The sequence below is a fragment of the Apus apus genome, chromosome 3, assembly GCF_020740795.1.
Source record: "Apus apus isolate bApuApu2 chromosome 3, bApuApu2.pri.cur, whole genome shotgun sequence".
NCBI classification, from domain to species: Eukaryota; Metazoa; Chordata; class Aves; order Apodiformes; family Apodidae; genus Apus; species Apus apus.
The window spans coordinates 19,406,892-19,426,169 of record NC_067284.1 but is presented as its reverse complement, the minus strand read 5'-3'; the positions used below and the strand labels follow the sequence as shown (position 1 = coordinate 19,426,169).

General features: G+C 36.8%; 1 protein-coding gene across 9 annotated transcripts in view; it reads left to right on the top strand.

Moving 5' to 3' along the window:
- ADGRB3 (adhesion G protein-coupled receptor B3) overlaps window positions 1–19,278 on the top strand; it is a 464,008-nt gene that overhangs the window by 366,900 nt on the left and 77,830 nt on the right. For all 9 annotated transcript variants that reach the window (XM_051613843.1, XM_051613841.1, XM_051613842.1 and 6 more), the window contains one exon: window positions 249–351. In XM_051613843.1, the coding sequence (XP_051469803.1) occupies window positions 249–351 (103 nt within the window). The remainder of the gene's footprint in view (window positions 1–248; window positions 352–19,278) is intronic.

Below are 19,278 nucleotides of genomic sequence, written 5' to 3'. Positions count from 1 at the left end.
AAGAAACATTGATAGGTTATTTTTAAAACGTACTAAGATACTAAGAGGGAATTGCAGAATATAAAAATATCATAGTTATGTTTTCAGCGTGATAGCTCCCGGATACTCTCTTTGAGCAGTTAAAAGAGAGCACTTACCTTTCAGAGTATCTCAAATACCTAATGCAAGAATTGTAGTAAAGCTTTGTTTGACTTAATCATTGTTTTCCTGTTACAAAAGTTTTAACCTCTCTTTTTTTATTTGAACAGGTACATCAGATCTGAGAGATCAATAATTCTAATCAATTTCTGCCTGTCTATTATCTCATCAAATATCCTTATCCTGGTTGGACAAACTCAGACACATAACAAGGTATGATGATGGATTGTACTAAATTTGCACTTAAATATTGATATCTTTGTTTTATTTGCATTTAGCTTGAAGTAGTTACACCAGTTTAGTCCTATACTCATAGGACTTGGCATTTTTGGTAAAATATTAACAGACAAGGGAAAATATTTACCATCTTTCATAGTCTTTTTTCCCCTCCAAAAATCCCTTTTGGTATTGCTCCCTCTGGATAAGCTGTGTTCTCTGTGGTAGTCTTGTATGTTTTGTAACTAAATTTCAAAGCAAAAAAAGTTCAAAGACTCAACATCAAAAGCACAAATTCTGGTTCATTACAATGGTTGTAATAGGATTGTGCTACAGTGTTTTTGTCTTTTTATTAACATACTAGTACTCAAAAGGCAAGTAGAAATTGCTTAGAAGTTAAAGTACTACTCTTGAAAATGTGCAGAAACAGACATCATAACAAGCTAAAGAACTGTTAAATCTCTGATTGATGTAGCTATAAGAAACTAATAAACCTGCATACCTTACTTAGTGATATATTGCTGACTTATTATCTGTTCTCACACTCTTCCTGAACAAAGTTGTAATTTGTCCATCTCCTTTAGAGCACAGACATTTCTGTGTTTTGAGGTATCATCCACTGCCTAGTGATACTAGGCAACTTTCAGAAGTGACCGTGAATGCTTAAAATTAACTATAGCTACATGAGAGCTTGGAATATAAAATAGGATGTAATTGGTGAATATGGCAGTATATGATAGAACGCTGTTAAGTTTTGGAGTGAGAAAGTGTCTGTAAAGTAGTTCTTTAACCCACTGTGTTATTCATTACATATTTCCAATATCTAATGAAGTACATTCATCATCTGATGGATGACCTGTATTTCTACAAAATACTTAAAATGAATTGTTTATTCTTTTCAAATGGGTACTTAGAAATTAAGCTGCCGGAAGTCTCATAAATTCAATGCAAGTCACATAGCTCTGCTTTGTAATACATAACCAAAACAAGCATAGTCATTACCAACACAATTGAACAAAATTATTACAATTAAGATATTAATATGTTTTAAAGTTGTTTAAGTATATAGAGGTACAAATGAACAAAATACGGATTTGCAGAAGAAATCCATGTTACTTTTGCAGATTTTATTCAGGGAACAAAAAGTCAGAAATCACAAGTGATTTCAGAGTGCGGGAAGATTAAACCTCTCTAGAACTTCAGCACTAAAATGCATAGTTATATGTACTATTTTATTATGAATTAAAAAAAAAAAAAAATAGTTCAATAGCTGAAAATTCCTGTGAATATTCCCACTGTGGAATCAGAGTATGAGGACATCAGAATGACTGTGTTTGATAACATGCTCCTTAGGTATTCTGGCAGTCTTTCCCTCATGCTTGACTTGGGGAACACTGAACTAAAACACACCCTTAATCCAGTTCCTTTAATTTAATCTTAATAGTCTTTAATTTCCTCACTTCTGCTTCCTGAACTCCTGAAAGCAGAAATATTGTATTGACTTATGTCTGAGAACAGCAGATCCTAAAAATTGCGATATTCAGAGTAAATAATTGACAGAAAAAACAGCATATCATGAAGTTTACATTTTTAATATATCGCCTGGAAAATTACTCTAAGATAGCATTTTTTGCTACACTTGCTTTCTTTTTGAGTCCAAATCTAGCTTTTGATACATGTATCACCTGGGAGCTTCTAGCCAGGGAGTACATCTACTGGATCAAAGTGAGAACACGTTTATATCAAGGAAGGTATTCCTTGATACAGACCTTTCTTTTTACCACTAATTCCACTGATATGTGAATATATTGTAGTTCCAAGAGGCTAGTGTGTGTATGCCAGCTAAAGCCAGTGTTTAGCAAAAACTTATTTAAATTAAAGCAATCAGATCCAAGTATAACTTCAGGATGTTTGTAAGCAGGGATGTTTTTTGGCATCAGATTTATTTGCATTCAAGTTATGATTTTTTTATTTGCATAGTTCATATATGACCAGAAGAAGCCAGTGTTTGATTTTTAATCCATATGTCTAGATTACAATGCTGACATCTGTAGGAAAAATTATGTTTTCATTTTGCTGAGCTGGAAAATTAGATCTGTAAATGGAAACATTAGAAAGAAAATCAGGTCTTAACCTATGGTTTAAGATGAAAAACATTTTAGATTTGCTTCTGGGATTTTATCATTTACTAGAAATCAAATCATTTGGGTTTTTTTGTGTTTGAAAATTCTGGGAGAAATCTTGGGAATATTCTATCAAGACGACGTAATATTCAAGTCAGCAGAAATTGTTTCCTGAATAAAGGCTGAAGTGATGTTTTATGGCAAGAAGATGAGCTCAGGTTTTTTAATGTATTGGAGAAAATTTGAGAACTTGATATGCCAAGTTGAAGAGTTGATTTACTCTGTTCCATTTTGATTCCTGTGTTCGTATAATTCTTGTGTTTGTTGGGGCACCTAGTCACTGTCTATATGATGCTGCTGATATTCACAAACTTGAAGAATACCCTTTTTTTCCCGTGCTTTAGTGTGGCTTTACTTCTGAGTTGAAATTGTCCCTAGCTCTGTATTTGTGTATATACCCTTTGAGAATAGGTGCTTGTACATGTTACAAAGCTGAATTCCAGTTTAAAGTTGAACAATGTGTAAATTAAGCATACCAAAGATGTATTTATAACAAACAGCATATTGTCAGTCTGTTTGCAGTTTGTGATTTTCTCTATCTGCACCAACTACTTTTATTCATTTCAGTGCTATTCAATCTCCAGGAAATGTATGTGGTTCATTTCAGTACGCCCATTGACATCTGTGACAAAGAAATAAATATTGAGTCTCTTGGTCTGAATAAGTGCAGTTTTTCTGTTATTTTCTTTCTGTTTTATGTAAATCATGAGTAGTTAGCATGTTAGCTTTAGCCCTACGCTGTGGAGGCTAAGTATGTCTTCAGTGTTTTTGCAAAAGCTGCTTTTAGCAAAGACTAAGTGAGTTTGAATATTGCATTCTCTTTGGTTCAATTAAATTCTCCCTTTTTTTAGCAAAAAAAAAGATTGTGGTTTTTCCCACACACCGAAATGGACAAAATATTTACAGAGGACATGTAGAAGTAGTTTAAATTCTTTCAGGCTATCATAGCTTTTAAATTTCTAACATTCCCCATATAAATGTGTTTTTTTTCTCCTGTTTCAGTAACTTGAGGATGCCCACATTATACCAGAGGTTTAGGTGATGGCGATATTTAGCTTGTTTTTGAATAGTTCATGATGGGGGGCATGGAGAGGAGTAGGTTTTCTCTTGGAAAATTTGGCCTGGGATAGCAAAAAAGCCTTTTGTCATCAGAAGAGCCTTGTTCCTTTATTCCTCCTTAGCCAAACGTGTTTTGCATTTTATTGATGGACACAGCTGAGAAATGTTCTGCTTTTTTTTCAGTATGTTTCCCCAAACCTTTCAAAATGCAGAACCCCATTCAAAGCATTCTTAATGTTTAACTATGGCAGAGATTTCTGTTTTGTCAGATCCTGTTTCGAAGTAGAGGTCACTGAAGGCTGAATTTACAAGAACATTACAAAATTAATTATGTATGTGGTTTAAATGTACTTGGTGTTATACTTGTTATTTCTCTCTGTCTCTTGTTTTCTTTTAAGTGTTCTAAGTCAGTGATATAATAATATTTAAATCTGAGGATATGTGTTTGATACATTGGACATAGCCCGTTAACAGCTGAATTTAGTTGTAAGATTGAATTAAATCTCCTGAATTAAGGAGGAGTAACACTTTTCATGTATACCTAACTGCTCAAATATCTGTTCTTTCACAAATACTATGAGATGTCGCTAATATCTACAAAAGCATGATGTATTTACTTTGAAAAGACTGACAGTTTTCTTTGAGGAAGTATCTATCAGTCATTTGTAGGCTCCACTGTAATGCAGCTCTTGCTATATTATGTTTCATAATGTTCTTCTTGGCACCAAGAGAAATGGTTGTATTTCTTCTATATGTGGACCTTTAATGCTTTAGCTATAAATCTACTATACTTCTGATCCCATTAAATGAATAGCTTCTCTACCTCCAATAATTTATTGATTAATATTAGGTGGAATTTTTTTTTAATTCTCTTTCATTTTGCATGCATTCAAAAAATACCTTGTTTTTTTCACAGTCCTGTGTAAATGAAACCACATTAGCTCTTTGGTGTAAACAATTCTTGTTTTTCTATTTTTCCTGTGAAGAAAACAAAAAATGAATGCAATTTAAAATAAACCATGGAATTAATTATACATAGGGACAAAAGTTAATTATTTTCTATATTATCTGTTTCTGAGTGTGCTTAAGAGTTCATTGCTGGAGTTTGGGTCACGTGTGAGAAATAGGTGTATTTTTAAAATGTCATAATACTCTACGTTTTGTTAGCCACAGTCAGACTTATGTGTGCTTGCCAAGGGAAGAAGAGGGAAGACATTAAAGCTCAAGACAACCCTGATAATCTGTGTCATCACAGATTAATTGTAATATTTGGTTTGTTATGCTTACTATTACATCTTTGGAATTTGTCTTTTAGACCACATCTGGAACGGTATGAAAAAGACATGTCCTGACCACCTAAAGCACATCACATAAACAGACTATTTTTGACAAATGCATTGTAAACAAGCAAAAAACCCATAAAACATTGTAGACAATAAGATTAGAATGTACACTAAATAGGCCGACTGGACAAAAATAACTCCACTTCAGGCTTTTTAAAAAATTTTTAAATAGAGGTTCTGTGCTGGAGGAAGCAAATAGAAGTGGAAAGGAGTTGAGAAGTCGCCTCATCCCATTTCCATAGCACTCTGAAGAGATGACTGTAACTAGGGCTCCCTCAGGTTTTAAGAAGCAGTGGGTGGTGGGATCCCCTGGGAACTCAGCTAATGTTGAGGTGGTACTAATGCTGCCTCTAACAGTGTGGCTCTTGCCCCATATCTGCCAAGGCCTTACAGATGCAGGCATTGTGGCAATATGTCTCCTAGGAAACAGCGGGGGAGACCTAGGAGCAGATGGAATGAAAAGAGAAATGATGCTAACACAGCATTAAGGTTGTGCTAGAAAATCAATGAGGGAGTAGGGAATTTAGTATGGCAGACAGTAGCACTCTGTATTTCAGGTCTTGCCTGGAGAACTTTAGGGGAATACCCCCCATTTAAGCAGCTGAAGCCAGAGAAAACATATCCTTCCATTTTTGCCAGTACCTAAAATCCATATTAATCCAAATGCTAATACCTACTTTGCAGTTTGTCATCTCTTTCTTTGTGCAACAGCTTTTTAAACAGATGAGCCACAGAACCTCTGGTATGGGTCAGCCATCACAGAAACCAATAAATAGGTCAGCAGTCAGTGCCCCACACCACACACATCTGCATGATATTCAGGAACTCAGAAACAATTAACTGCAGAAAAGCTCACTTAACTGAATAACTATTACAGGAATAGGTCTGTTTAAGCAACTGTTTTACCATACCAGATTCTGACAAAACCTGTTAGCATCAGCTGAATTAACTTCCTGATTTTAGATTTTCAAGATAACCTTTGAGAGCAGATCTTGCTTTACCAACATGAGTAGACACTGTCATTCATGCTACTGTTACCTGCCTCAGAGGAGAAAGTAACATTCTTCTCAAAAGTGCTTGCCAGTCTGTTTCTCAAAATACATCACCTTCACCATTCAGTTTGCTATTTCTAAACAAAACAGACGTTTTGATTGTAAGTGGGTTACAGGGAAGAAATTGCGTAGATATTAGCAGCACACGTTCTCTGCCTCTAAACCCCAGAACCTTTTTAAGACCTCTGTGAGCTATTTTAAAATCATAGAATTGTTCAGGTTGGAAGATCATCTGATCCAACCTAATTTTCAAGTCAGGGTCATTTGTAGGGTCAAAATGGTTCACTCTGGACCTTACATAGTCAAGTCTTGAAAACCTCCAGGTGTGGAAACTGCATAACCTGCTTGAGAAACTTGCTCCACTGCTTGACTGTCCTCATAGTTAAAAAGTTTTTCCATATAGCTGGTCTGGACCTCTCATACCAGTTTATGCCAATTGTCCCTTTTTGTGCTACCACACATCACTGTGAAGAGCTTGGCTTCATGTTTTCAATGATCTCTCTTTAGGCACTGACAGGCTGCTGTCAGATGCCCCTGAAGCCGTCTTCTCCAAGCTGAACAAGCCCTCCACCCTTAGCCTCCCTTCACAAAGCAAGTATTCCAACCCCCAGGCATCTCAGTGGCCTCTGCTAAACTCACTCCAGTTTATCAATTCTCCCATGCATTGGGCAACTCGTATTGGACACAGTATTCTAGATGTGGTAAAATGAGTGCTGAGCAGAGGAGGATAATCCATCCCTCAACCTACTGGTTGGGCTTTTCTTGATGCAGCCCAGATACTGTCAACCATCTGTTCTGGCAGGGGACACTGCTGACTCATATTCAGCTCACTGTCCATCCTTTGAACCTGGGTAGGTCTGTCTGGATGGCAGCCATGTCCTTGAGCACATAGACTGGTCTGCCCAGGTTGGTGTTATCTACAAACTGTATGAATAAGCATTCCACTGCCTACTCCAGGTCATTGACATTAAACATAGGTCTCTGGATAGACCCATGCAGTACTCGTTATCTGCTTCCAGTTAAATTGCAACCCATTAGTCACTACACTCTAAACCAACCATCCAACTAGTTTTTATCCATCTGGTTGTCCACTCATCCAACTGTGTCTTCCTAGCGTGGCTTCACGACTATTGTGAGATACTTTGTTTGAGCTCGTTTTAATGAGCCTTATTTTGAAAACCAAAAGTAATGCTAGTTTGGGAATCCAAAATTCAGCAATGTTTGCCTGTGAAAGACTTAGACTGTCTGACCCATGACTCACTCTAGTGCCACCTCTAGTGTCTTTCAGCTGCTAAGGGTCTTCTCCCACCCATCCTCACAACCACACATTACATGTATGTGCTGAGGAGTGTTGCATAGGGGTAGTCTACTCCCTCCTCCCTGCTTCTGCTGCTGGTCTTGATGCTGGCATGTGTGCTTCTGCTGTCCTGCCTTAGTGAAAATTTAAAAAAAAAAAAAAGCTCAGACTTCCCTGAGGTAACACTGCTGACTTATTCTTCTCAAAATGGTGGGGTTTTCCTCCCTTGTTCTTCAAGATCTGTTTAGCATAGGTTTTTTCCTTTTCTAGAATTTATCCCCACAGCCCTGGAGAAAATAGCTCATTCTCTTACAAAAACCTGTTTGAATAATTTCAGACAATCTGTTGATGACCTCGGTAGCTATTTTGGGCTTCACACCTTTTTCCTACTTCTTTGCTTATTTGTTGAATTTCAGTGGAAATATAAAAAAAGTCAATGGGAAGTAAATCAACCTACAAACAGTTAAATGTTTATGTCTGTCATTTATTTAATGTTAGTTTTAAGAAAAAGGAAACCATAACCACTTCTAAGTACAATGGTAAGAAAGATTTTTAAATGAAGATATGATAGGAATTAACTTCACCAGACTAAGTGGTTTAAGCAATAATGATAACAACAACATTAACAATCAGCATTCAGCTACTCAGCTATTTTCAGTGTAGTATGAAAGGTGAATTTCCTACATAGATTTTTCTGTCATATGTGGATTTCCATTTCCAAGAATGTAGTCATAGAATCCATTTGTCACATAAACTGAAACACAGATATTTTTATATAGATATCTGGTAAAATACTACCTTAAAATATACAACTCTGAGATAAATGCAATGTGAATCTATGCCCTACTACAATCATTATTACATAATTACTCTTTGAGTATGAAAGACTTTTAAACGACTAACATTTAATGAGCAATAGTATAAATTTTGTGCAAAATTTTGTCTACCTTTTGTAGTGGATTTTATTTATAATTTCCTACAAATTCCTGTTGTGCCTGTCTATTTTCAGGAGCATATGGTATTGTTTAACCTGGATACGTATTATGAAGTTCATTTGTACAGTTCAGGTTTTTCTTTTTTCTGGTATTCTCCTAGGTCAGAGTTTGTAGAGTTCTCTATCTTGCAGTCAAGTCAATGAGAGCACCGTAAGGGAAATTACTATTGGATTGGTCTGATTTTCAGATTGGTTTGATCAGAAGCTGTAAATATGCCTATCACATGTGAATATGATCAGAAGCTCCTTAATATAACATACTTCACTCTGTAAAAACCATGGGGCTAGCCCTTTGTCTACTTTTACATTAAAGTTTTAGAAATAGTGTCAAGGAGAAGTCAGAAAAATCAGGCTCAGAGGTGATTTAAGAGCCAGTATGAAAATGAATTGTGGGGTTTGTGTTGCTTTTGCCTGAAGTACACTCCGTTCTGAAAACAAAGCTTGCTAGTGAATCAGTTCACTTTTTATGCTGGAGTCCTTCTTGCTTTTGCAGTACCTGGTGAAAAAGAAAATAATAATAAAAAAAAAGTGAATGATGTTTTGCTAGATTAAATCAAAGTGTCCAGGATGCTGTTTGAACAGCAGCCAAAACCAACCGCTCCAGAAGTACAAGAGGCTCTGCCCCAGGCAATTGTGAGTTAACCTACCCTGTACCTTGTTAGATTGTTTAATTTGTGATTGATTTTAACTCATGGCCAAAATAAACGTAAAAACATAATTCTTCTCAGGTGCTAAGACTGCTGTCTGGGTTGCAGTGTCTATATCCAGACCCATTTATTCATTTTATATTTGTCTGCCTTTGGAGAAAAAGAAAACTAATGTGGAACTTTACTTTCTTTCCCTATGAATCTTGTTTGTCTGGCTACAAGTAGCCAGGTTTCAACATATTGTGAGACACTCTGGATCACAGCAGGGCTTTGTTATGAGAAGCATGCTCTGTTTGGGAAATAAAGGAACTCCTAGATATGGTTAAAACCCCAAACTGTGTAGCCAGAGATCCTCTTGGTGCTAGTGTAAAATACATGTAGTGCCTCTAATTTTAGACTGTTGCTGAAACATGACCTTTTAATATTTGTTTTCATAGATATACATGCTTATTATGTTGAGTTTCAATGAGCTACATCATAGACATCAAATCTGATACAGAAAAAACTGACAGTAACTGTGTTTCTCTTTTGATGGTTTTGTCAAAATTTGTATAAAACTGACATTGTGGTGAAGTAGGCATTTTGTAGAATTTAATAGAAAAACACACATAGAATAATTGTTGAAAGAAACCTGTGAAGGCAAATTTGCCACACATGCATTTCACTATAATCATGGACATTTTTAATGAATGTAATTGCAAGATTTCTAGAATCCTGCAGGGAAATGTACATGTTTGTAATAAAAAGGCTTCAAGCTGTTAAAGCGAACAGAGTTTTTGAAATGCCAAGAAAGTTCAGTTTTCACTAGACTTCTGGATTTAAAAACAGGATGGAAAACATGTCAGTATCTCTCCTCTGAAGAAAACTGAAATATTTCTGGCACAAGGAGTCCAGCAGTTGGAAGGAAGTATGAATAAGGTTGGCACAAAATGTTGTGCCATTAGTAAGTGATTACATATCTGCCTCTAATTAGTAGCATGGCACATAATTTGTGCTATATGCTCTTCATTTCACAAAAAGTCACATGTTCAACCTATCCCATATTTGCTAAATAATTTTTTTTAAGCTAGGAAGTCTAAATTGATTTATTATTCTTTAAATACCACATCAAAGTTAGGTGAAATCTTAGAATGAGAATGGCTGCCTTAACAAACTTAGCTGAACCACACAGGATAACAAAGTCCAATGTGTCAGAACCTACAGCTATTGAAACTTGGGTGCTAAAAAGATGGTATTAATTGTAAAGCTGTTGTTTTGCATTAAGATTTATAATTTCCTGTATTTAAAAGGGTTTTCAAGTCTCTGTCTTTTATTGCATATCGTATTATGTCAAGTCCATCAGAATTCAGGCTTGAGTGTTAGCAATATAATTATTGCTATAAAACCTTCATTTTGTCACTGCTTATCTTTTAAAGTGAACACAGAATAGTAAGAGTGTTTCAATGAATTGAGCCATCCCACAAGGCACTGCAGGTGTACTGCAATGGAAAGAAAAATGGTTTTGCTAGGAATCGTACTTAGACCTTGGTATCAAGGCAGTATTAGCAATTGTCAAGAACTGCTGCTAAACTCTGTCTCTTGTAGTTGTTCACAAATGTCTTCCCATAAAATTGCTCCAGAAACCAATTTGTAAGAACCTGACCAAATATCTGTTTCCATTAATTTCTAAAGAATTCTTCCTTTTGTAAAGAGCAGTAGTATATAACACCAGTGAAAATATATTCTAGTCAGAGTTTCAAATGTCAGTGAGAAGACTCAATCACATTCCATAAATACCAAAAGAACACTAGCCATTAAACAACCAAACATATATTTTTAATTGTAGAAACTTGCGGACAATTGCAGAGAGAAAGCTTTCAAAACTTCAAATTGTGGCTTTAATCCCTGTGCAGACATTTTGCCAGTTCAAAATGCAAAGCCTGAAATGATTGAGAACTAAGCCAAATTGCATTGCATTGCAGTTGCCATGGATAGGAGCATGCACATAAGCTATTGATATCGTTCAGCTCACACTTGTTATGCCTGATGACTTGATTGTGTGCTTGAGCCCCTAGAGATCTCAGTTCATTGAAGTTTCAATACACTTCAGTAAACAGGTAGAAGCACAGCAGAGCCGAAGAAGCCCTCTGAGGTTTCTTTATCAAAGAAGCACTTTGCAGGACTTCCATTCCAGTTATGTGTATACTGCATTCAGTATCTTTAAGAGTTAGCATTAGTGTTAAATAATAAGAATTCATTCAGGCTTTACTAATCTCAGATCATAGCTCTTCTGTTCTCTATATTTAAACATGTCATCTTGTGTCAGATAGAAGGACTGTTTTGGATCATTTTGATTCACTTGTATCCCCTAGAAACTATTGAGCATCCTACTCCTAGTATGCCATGAAAGCTTAAAATTCTTGAAGGAATTTGTTTAAGTGGTATTTAAGAAAAGGGAATAAAAAATGGATGATTGTGAATGCACAAAACAAGTAGCCTTTCAGCATAGTCCCTAGATTATTTCTTCTCCCAACTTCTTGTTAGGCTCATATGCACAATACTCCCGTGTCTGAGGAGGCTCACCATAAAATCATAGATTAATTTAGGTTGGAAAAGACCTTTAAGATCATCAAGTCCAACCTAGCACTGCCAAGTCCACCTAGAGGCTTTGTTTTCAGTGGCTTCCAAAATATAAGAATAGATCTATAATAAAACATTACCCAGCTTCTAAATAGAGTAAAAAAAATAAATTAAAGAATCTTGTGTCTCCTGGCATCTGGAAGGGAAGATTATTTTCATATAATTATCTAAAATTGTCAATACAATTGGTTTAGAGACACTGCTGCGTATACAGAGGATGGCACTGATTTCAGTGGTTGGTTCTGCAAGCAGTGTGTTCTGATCTGTTCAGGTCACAGAGCACCCACTAAGAGAACTTCTGTCAGGGGGGCAGATGGAATACAGATGAACTTTCCAAAGGTAATTTAGCTATATCATGTCATCCAGGGCATGATGAATATTGATATAGTCAGGGAGATTTTGTGGGAGGAGCCATCCATGCAAAGCATATAATCTGAAGTGTAACATCTTATACTTGCTGATTTTAGTTGCCAAGATGCATCTGAGAGACATGTAGCATTAATTATTAACTACCGTTGTTGTTAATAAAAATAAACCTATCATTAAAGCTCTGGGAGTATTTGCAACATCAACAAATTTTAAGTTTGATTTATTAACAGATACAAACATTTTTATTTTATTTCTCCTCCCCAGTCAGAGCCTCAACTTACTTCATACACACTGCTCCCATAGGGAAAAGCTTGACTAAATATATCAGCCTGCCCTCTATTCTCAATGTCAGCACATCTGTCAGCTCACCTGTAGAACAATAGAGTGAGGGAAAGAGGTGAGAACACCTTCAGCTGTAGGAAGGCTCTTTAGCCTCCATTTCTGAGCATTTTAGCCTTAGAAATATTAATTGGTACACAGAAGCAGTGGATGTTATGGAGAAGGCTGGATGTAAAACTCTGTCAGGTAAAATGGAGCAAAAAAGAATGTTTCTACCCAGCAGCACAAGTGAGGGTAGTGTAGCCTACAGGGAAAAGCTGCACTAGAAGCAACAGTGCTGAGACAGGGACAAACTTCGCTCTTATTGATTACAGTCACACATGAGCAGAACCAAAGAACTAATTTAGTTTTTGCATTAGTAGAAGCTTCTGACTAGTCTGGAAGTGTCATCCACCAAACACTACATGTTAAGCAGATTAAAGCAGTTAAATATGGAGTCCTCAAAAGCTGGTATACCAGTGAAACACATACCAGAAAAGAAAGGTCACAAGTTCTACTCCATATACAGAGGGCCACAAATAACAGTATTAGCATCAAAGCCAACATTTGGGAATGCAGGGACTTCTGCACTGGCCTTCTCCATTTCAAATAGAGAAGAACAGCTTACAGGATGCAAACTTTTTACTTTCTGATCATGTAGGTTTTCTTCAATACCTGAATTTCACCACTGAACAATTTTCTGGTGATGGCAAGTCACTGGAACTCATAAGAAAGGGGGGCAGCATCTGACTACAGTATTCAAATCTTTGGAGGGTTTAGCCAGCTGGGCAGCTTTTGTTTGTGGATAATTTCTTACAGAGGAACATTGTCCTGTGACTGAGGGTTTGTCCAATGCTCCAACCTGGAGTCTGACAGAAACAACATTCTCAAGGATTTATGAGTTAGAAGTTAGGAGTTACAAGTTAGAAGGCCATGCATGTGGTCATAATGAGTGGAACACATTTCTTACTTTCCCTGAGATACTCCTTGGTTTGTCTTAGATGTTTACTGATTTTAGTGCATTCAACACAGATAGGTCTGTGCCAGATAAAAATCCATGTCCTCCCACTGAGTTGCTATTTTATTTTTCTGCAGATAGTCTCTTAGTACATAATGTTTTACATGGGAACTGTTTGGATCCCATATACACTAAATTCTTAATATGAGACTCAGCAAGACATAAAGCCAGGGGTTAATCATGTGGTTAGCTATGCAGTTAATGATTTAAAATAACTAAAGGGATTTTATTTCCTTTAAAATGCTACTAATGAAATATTTAATAAGTCATAGTTTGTGTATAATAAAATGCCTGGGCTCAGTCAATGATAATTATGTTACTTTGGGAGAATTTGAAGTCATGCACACTAAAAACAATACACTAGCATTTGCTTTCAGATGTATGATAAACATCTATGCTTCTTTAAGCTTTTCGTGCAGTGTTGTATTTTTTAAAATATTTTTGTGGTTATTTACCTTTCAAAATAACCAAATCTAAATTGGAACAGAGCTTAAAGCACTTTGGAAAAATAATGTTTATATATGCTAATGATTTCTAATTAGGAAGAAAAAACCTGCTAAACACTAAGATAATGTGTTGCTAACAATACAGTTACTCTGTCTTTAATTACATGTGGTGCCTTCGAGGCCATAGAAAGTTTGAGTGGAGAACAGATGACCAACATGTTCAGCAGACAGCTACCTGTTCTTCTCCTCTTGAAAACAACTCTTAGTCCAAGGGAGAATCCTCCTTGTGAAAACAGAGATGTGGTACTACTGGCTTTATGGAGAGGAGGGTCACAGTAAAAAGATTTCACTTCCTAGCTACTGTGAAAAATGCAGATCACTCCTTGGGCAGGAGTAAAGTGCATCTTGAGCTCCATATGCATGGTGTCTATCATTGACTGTCAGAAAGGAGGAAAGAGGGAGAACCTTCCAGCCAGACTGTCTTTAGGTAGGAGCCAAGAACAGCCCCTGCTGTGTGGCATGGAGAGGGAGAGTTCCTAGTTTCAAAGGCTGCATTTTCCATTCCTATCTCCTTCTTGTAACTATTCATAGTAAGTAGAGATTTTCCCCTTCAGACCTTCATGTGGAAAAAAATAATCTGTTTTCAAACTACAGATGAAGTAAAAATGTAATTGCATAGTTGCTTCTTTCATCAGTTCCCCTTTCTTTTTCTTTTCTTCCTTTCATTTCTTTTACCTTCTCCATTCATTGCTCACCTTGCATTTGTGATTTGTGACCTTCCAGTGTGGTCTGGCTTTCCTCACCCTTTCCCTTGCTTGGCTTCTCTGATACCGTTTCCTTGTTTCTTTGTCACCCAACATTATGATCAAAGCCAACCTTTGGGAATTCAGGGCCTTCTGCATAGGCCATATCCATCTTCAGATGGAGAAGGCAGCTTACAGGATGTAAACTTTACCTTCTGATCATGTAGATTTTCCTCAGTATTTAAATTTGATTGGTGAATAATTTTCTGGTGATGTCAAGACACTGGAACTCATAAGAGAGGCAGAATCCAACTACAGCATTTAAATCTTCAGAGGGTCTGGCCGGTCGGCAGCTTTTGTTTCTAGATAATTTTATACAGAGGAACATTGTCCTGTGTCTGTTGGAGGGTTTGTCCAATTTTCCAATCTAGAGTCTGACAGAAACTACTTCCCCAAGGACTTGCACGTCAGGAGGAAGGAAGGTCTCCTCTGTTCTATTTCCTCCCACGCTCCTGCTCACTTTGTAAATCTATACTTCTTGTTCACATGTTTACTCTGTTGAGGATCTCTTTCTTGACTGTCCAGCTTCTCAACGGATTATGTATTTACAGTGATGGCTATTCTTTCTTCTGTTGATGCCTTCAAATTATCAAATTGCCTGTCTCAGAATGATAAGATGAACATTTCAAGCTCAGTTATAACAGCTGAATTCAGTAGCTCTGCCTCATAGAAAAATGAGAAATAAAGTGTGGTTGTGAGATATAATAGCTCAGTAGGACTTTCATCATGTACCAGTGGGACATACATTGTACGCAAGCAGTTCTGCAACACTGTGCTTCTCAACAAGAAATGTTTTGTTTTTCTTTCTGATGTCAAACTATAGTTTAAAAGACTGTGGGGAGCAGAAAATATGTTACTATATATTTATTCTAGGATTATACTATGCAATGATGCTGTATATAGTATTTTTTACGTATTGTGAAATTATTACTAAAGAGGCTTCCAATCAAAATTCTGTAGTCCTAGCTGGGGCATTATATCCTAAACTAGACAGCAATCTAATGTGGCACTGATGCTCTGACAGACACAGGCTAGGACTGAGAAACTGCTCATGCACAGGTGCAAGAGAGCCCAATGATCTAAAGACTTGTTTTGAAGTTCCTTCAGGAAACCATCCATTTCATCATGTGATTGCCCTGTTCTTATGTGGCTTCAGGCTATTATAGCAAATCACACTATTTAGTTTGGGTTTGTTTTGTTTTGTTTTCCCTTTACCAAGCTGAGTGTCACTATCTCCCATGCTATAGTCTTATCTGCAGCTACACTGTCATCTCTTAAGTTGACCAGGCATTTTTAAAATAATTTATGACCAATATTACTTTTAAAAAATCAAACCTACCTTTATAAAAATGTTAATTTTGTCTGTTGAAATAATTAAAACTTTTAAAGAGAGAAAAATCTACTCAGTAAATAAATAAACAGATTGCTTAATACACACCCACCTTCCAGGCTGATCATAGGCCTTTTTTTATCTCTGTGCTGTCAGAGATTGAGAAAATTGGACTGATGCTCAGAACATCATGTCACTTCCCTGTATCTATCACTGTATCTATATTGACTAAAATCTGCATTTTAGAATCCATGTAAAATACGGGCTTGGTGAAAAACATTAAATAGGTCCGAGTTGTCAATTGGCTTGCAGCTGCAGCCAGTAAAGCCTCACAAAATGCCAAGTATAGTCTGACAGCAGAACTACTTGGAGACTGTTGCACTCAGCACACAGAGATGTGAGTCACTTTATCACTAGATAGAGTTAAAAACAGTGAAATCAAGCCTGAAGTCTAATTCAGGTCCTTTGCATTCCTTTCAAAGTGCAAATAGGCCATAAACCCTCCACTGCCTGGTTAAGCAGTTCGTTTACAATTGCTTTGTATCAAGTGCTCAACACAAAGTAGCTTGAATATGCTAGCACATACATCCTTCTTCATTTCTACTAGCAGTTTGTCAAAGAGTAATAGAATGGGTGCTGTTCTTTTGGTTTCTTTAATTCCAAATATGGGATTCGTTCCCTCTCAACTCTCATTTAGGGCTAGATTTTACTTACAGTGCTTTCCAACATGCACAATGTTCCAGATTATTATGGGGGCTGTGCAGCATAAAATCCTGCAGAGTTTTGAAATCCAGCATAAAACCCTGCAGTGCTTTGGAAATGATGGATGTTTATTCAGCAGTATGTCTTGGCACCAGAGTGGTGAAAGGCCCAGGGAGTTTCACAAATAGTGCTGGGACAGTACGAGGGCATTTCATATAGGATCTATCCAAGGAAGATCATTTTGTATTGACTATGCCTGCCAAAAAACACACACCAAACATTTGATACACTTTTAGATAACATTAAGAAAGACTACTTCTGGCAGACCTGACACAGAAGGAAAATTTTTGCTTGTCAGACTAGCCACCTCTTTACGTATGGGATGCTGGTTTTTTGCCTTACGTATAACAATCCCTATAATTATTTTTATTTATTTATTTTAAGCCATCTTTTCTAAAGGGACAGTTTTCAAGATATTGAGTTGCAGAGTGGGTTTGAAATGAAAGATCTAACCATTTGTTATATAGCTGTAGCAAACAGGACATTTAGTCAGCAGAATTTGATAGATGATAGTGCCTGCAACTGAATTAAACCCTAATTCTGAAGTGAAATCTTTGGAGTCCCACTAAAGCTCTGGGCCCTGTGCAATAATTCCCTTCTAAGGCCTTTTGCTGTAATGACTGTGGTACTGTAAAAAAAGCGAAAAAACCAGTTAACATCCAGCTTTGTGGACCAGTTAGTTTTTTTCATAAAGTTCCTTAACAATAATTCATGGTTCACCTACTAAACACCTCTGTGGAAAAGTTATGTATATTTCATTTGAAATGGTAGCTATTCTGTATTTCCATAATAGTTTAAAAATACTGTATCCTTGATTTAGTTTTTTGGAGAATATTCAACGCATCTCTTGACAATATAAAATTCCATGAAGTTATGCAGGAACTTTTTTTGTGCATTTATGTGTGTAAGTGTGCCTGCATGCATCTGTGTGTGTGTATGCCAGTAAGTGCAGGATTTTCCAAATAGGAATCAATCATACATTGGTTTTGACTTTCAAATACACTGCCTCCTTTGATTATGATGAGATCTACAAGTATGTGTGACAGAAGAATATGGTCTGTTAGTGATTAAACCTATCACTTTGACACTCTTAAGTCAAAATGCGACATCTTGTTGACATATGAGCAAACTACGAAAACAAAGCCAATGCCACAGATACATAGATACTACTATTCAGGAAATTATCTGAGCTCAAAGACATGAAAAGCCCACAACATATGCTACTGAATCAAAAGGTAATATGCTATTTTATTTTTTCTTTAAGATGTTTTTAGAAATATATAAGTAGCTGTATTATTTTGAAAACCAAGAAATACAACCAAGACTATTTTTATTTTTAATATAACAACATTCTAATACATATCAATGCATAACATCATTTATATATTCCTTTAGTCTCATTTGAATTATGTTAGTATTTATTGATTTGAACAATTCAATTATTCATGTGTTCCTTACCTCAGGTATGTTTTAGAGTTCAGAATAATGTTTAGTCTTTTAATGAGGCTGACGGTGGTAGGTGAAGTCTCTGCTGTAGAAGCACACTGGATACTTTTCTGCATATTTGACATCTGGTGCTTTACATCATGCAATTTCCTGTATCAGTTGTCTCACATTTGAGGCATTTTAGTTGGTGTTAGAGGTAAATATCGACAGCTTTTATGGCAATAAGGTGCTGTGAAACTGGGGTGTATTAAGAAGAGTGTGTCCAGCAGATTGAGGGAGGTTCTTCTCCCCCTCTACTTTGCCCAAGTGAGACCTCAGTTGAAGTCTTGTGTCCAGTCCAGTCCAGTCCCCAGTTCAAGAGGGGCAGGGATCTACTTCAGAGAGTCCAACAAAGGGCTATGAGGATGACTGGGAAACTGGAGCACCTGCCTTAAGAGGAAAGGCTAAGAGACCCGGGGCTTTTCAGTCTAGAGAAGAGAAGAGTGAGAGGGGATCTAATTAATGTCTATAAATACATGAAGGCTGGGCATCAAGAAGGCAGGGACAAGCTCTTTTCACTTGTGCCCTGTGATAGGACAAGGGATGGTGGATTCAAGCTAGAGCATAGGAAGTTCCACCTCAACATGAGGAAGAACTTATTTACTGTGACGGTTACAGAGCACTGGAACAGGCTCCCCAGAAAGGTTGTGGAGTCTCCTTCTCTGGAGACTTTAAAGACCTGTCTGTATGCATTTCTGAGTGATCTGCCCTATGCTCTGACAGGGTGACTGGACTCGGTGATCTCAAGAAGTCCCTTCCAGCCCCTAACATTCTGTGATTCTGTGACTGTGTTATGGATCCATGAGCAAGCTGCTTGAATTGAATCTTATTTTGCACAATGAAACAGTTGCTTTTCAGTGGGCTGAGAATCAAGTCATGTCTTATGTTTAGTAGTCATGACATTATATCCAGCTGAATGTATTATTCTTTCTATTAAGTTTTTCTGTGACCAGTTGCTGTAATGACAAGGCTGCCATGTTAACATTTTTAAGCAACTATTGGGGTTGATTTGCCTACAGGCTCCCAGGTGACAGTGGGTGTTCCAATAATTTTACAAAAAGAAGTGACAGGTTGTGCTCTCTCAAGTGACTGTGCTATTTCTTTATGCCTCCAGATTCTACCATCTCAGCAGGAAACTTAATATTTGATCAAAAAGATTAGTATAGATTTGCAATGTAATATTAAACAGATTTAACTTT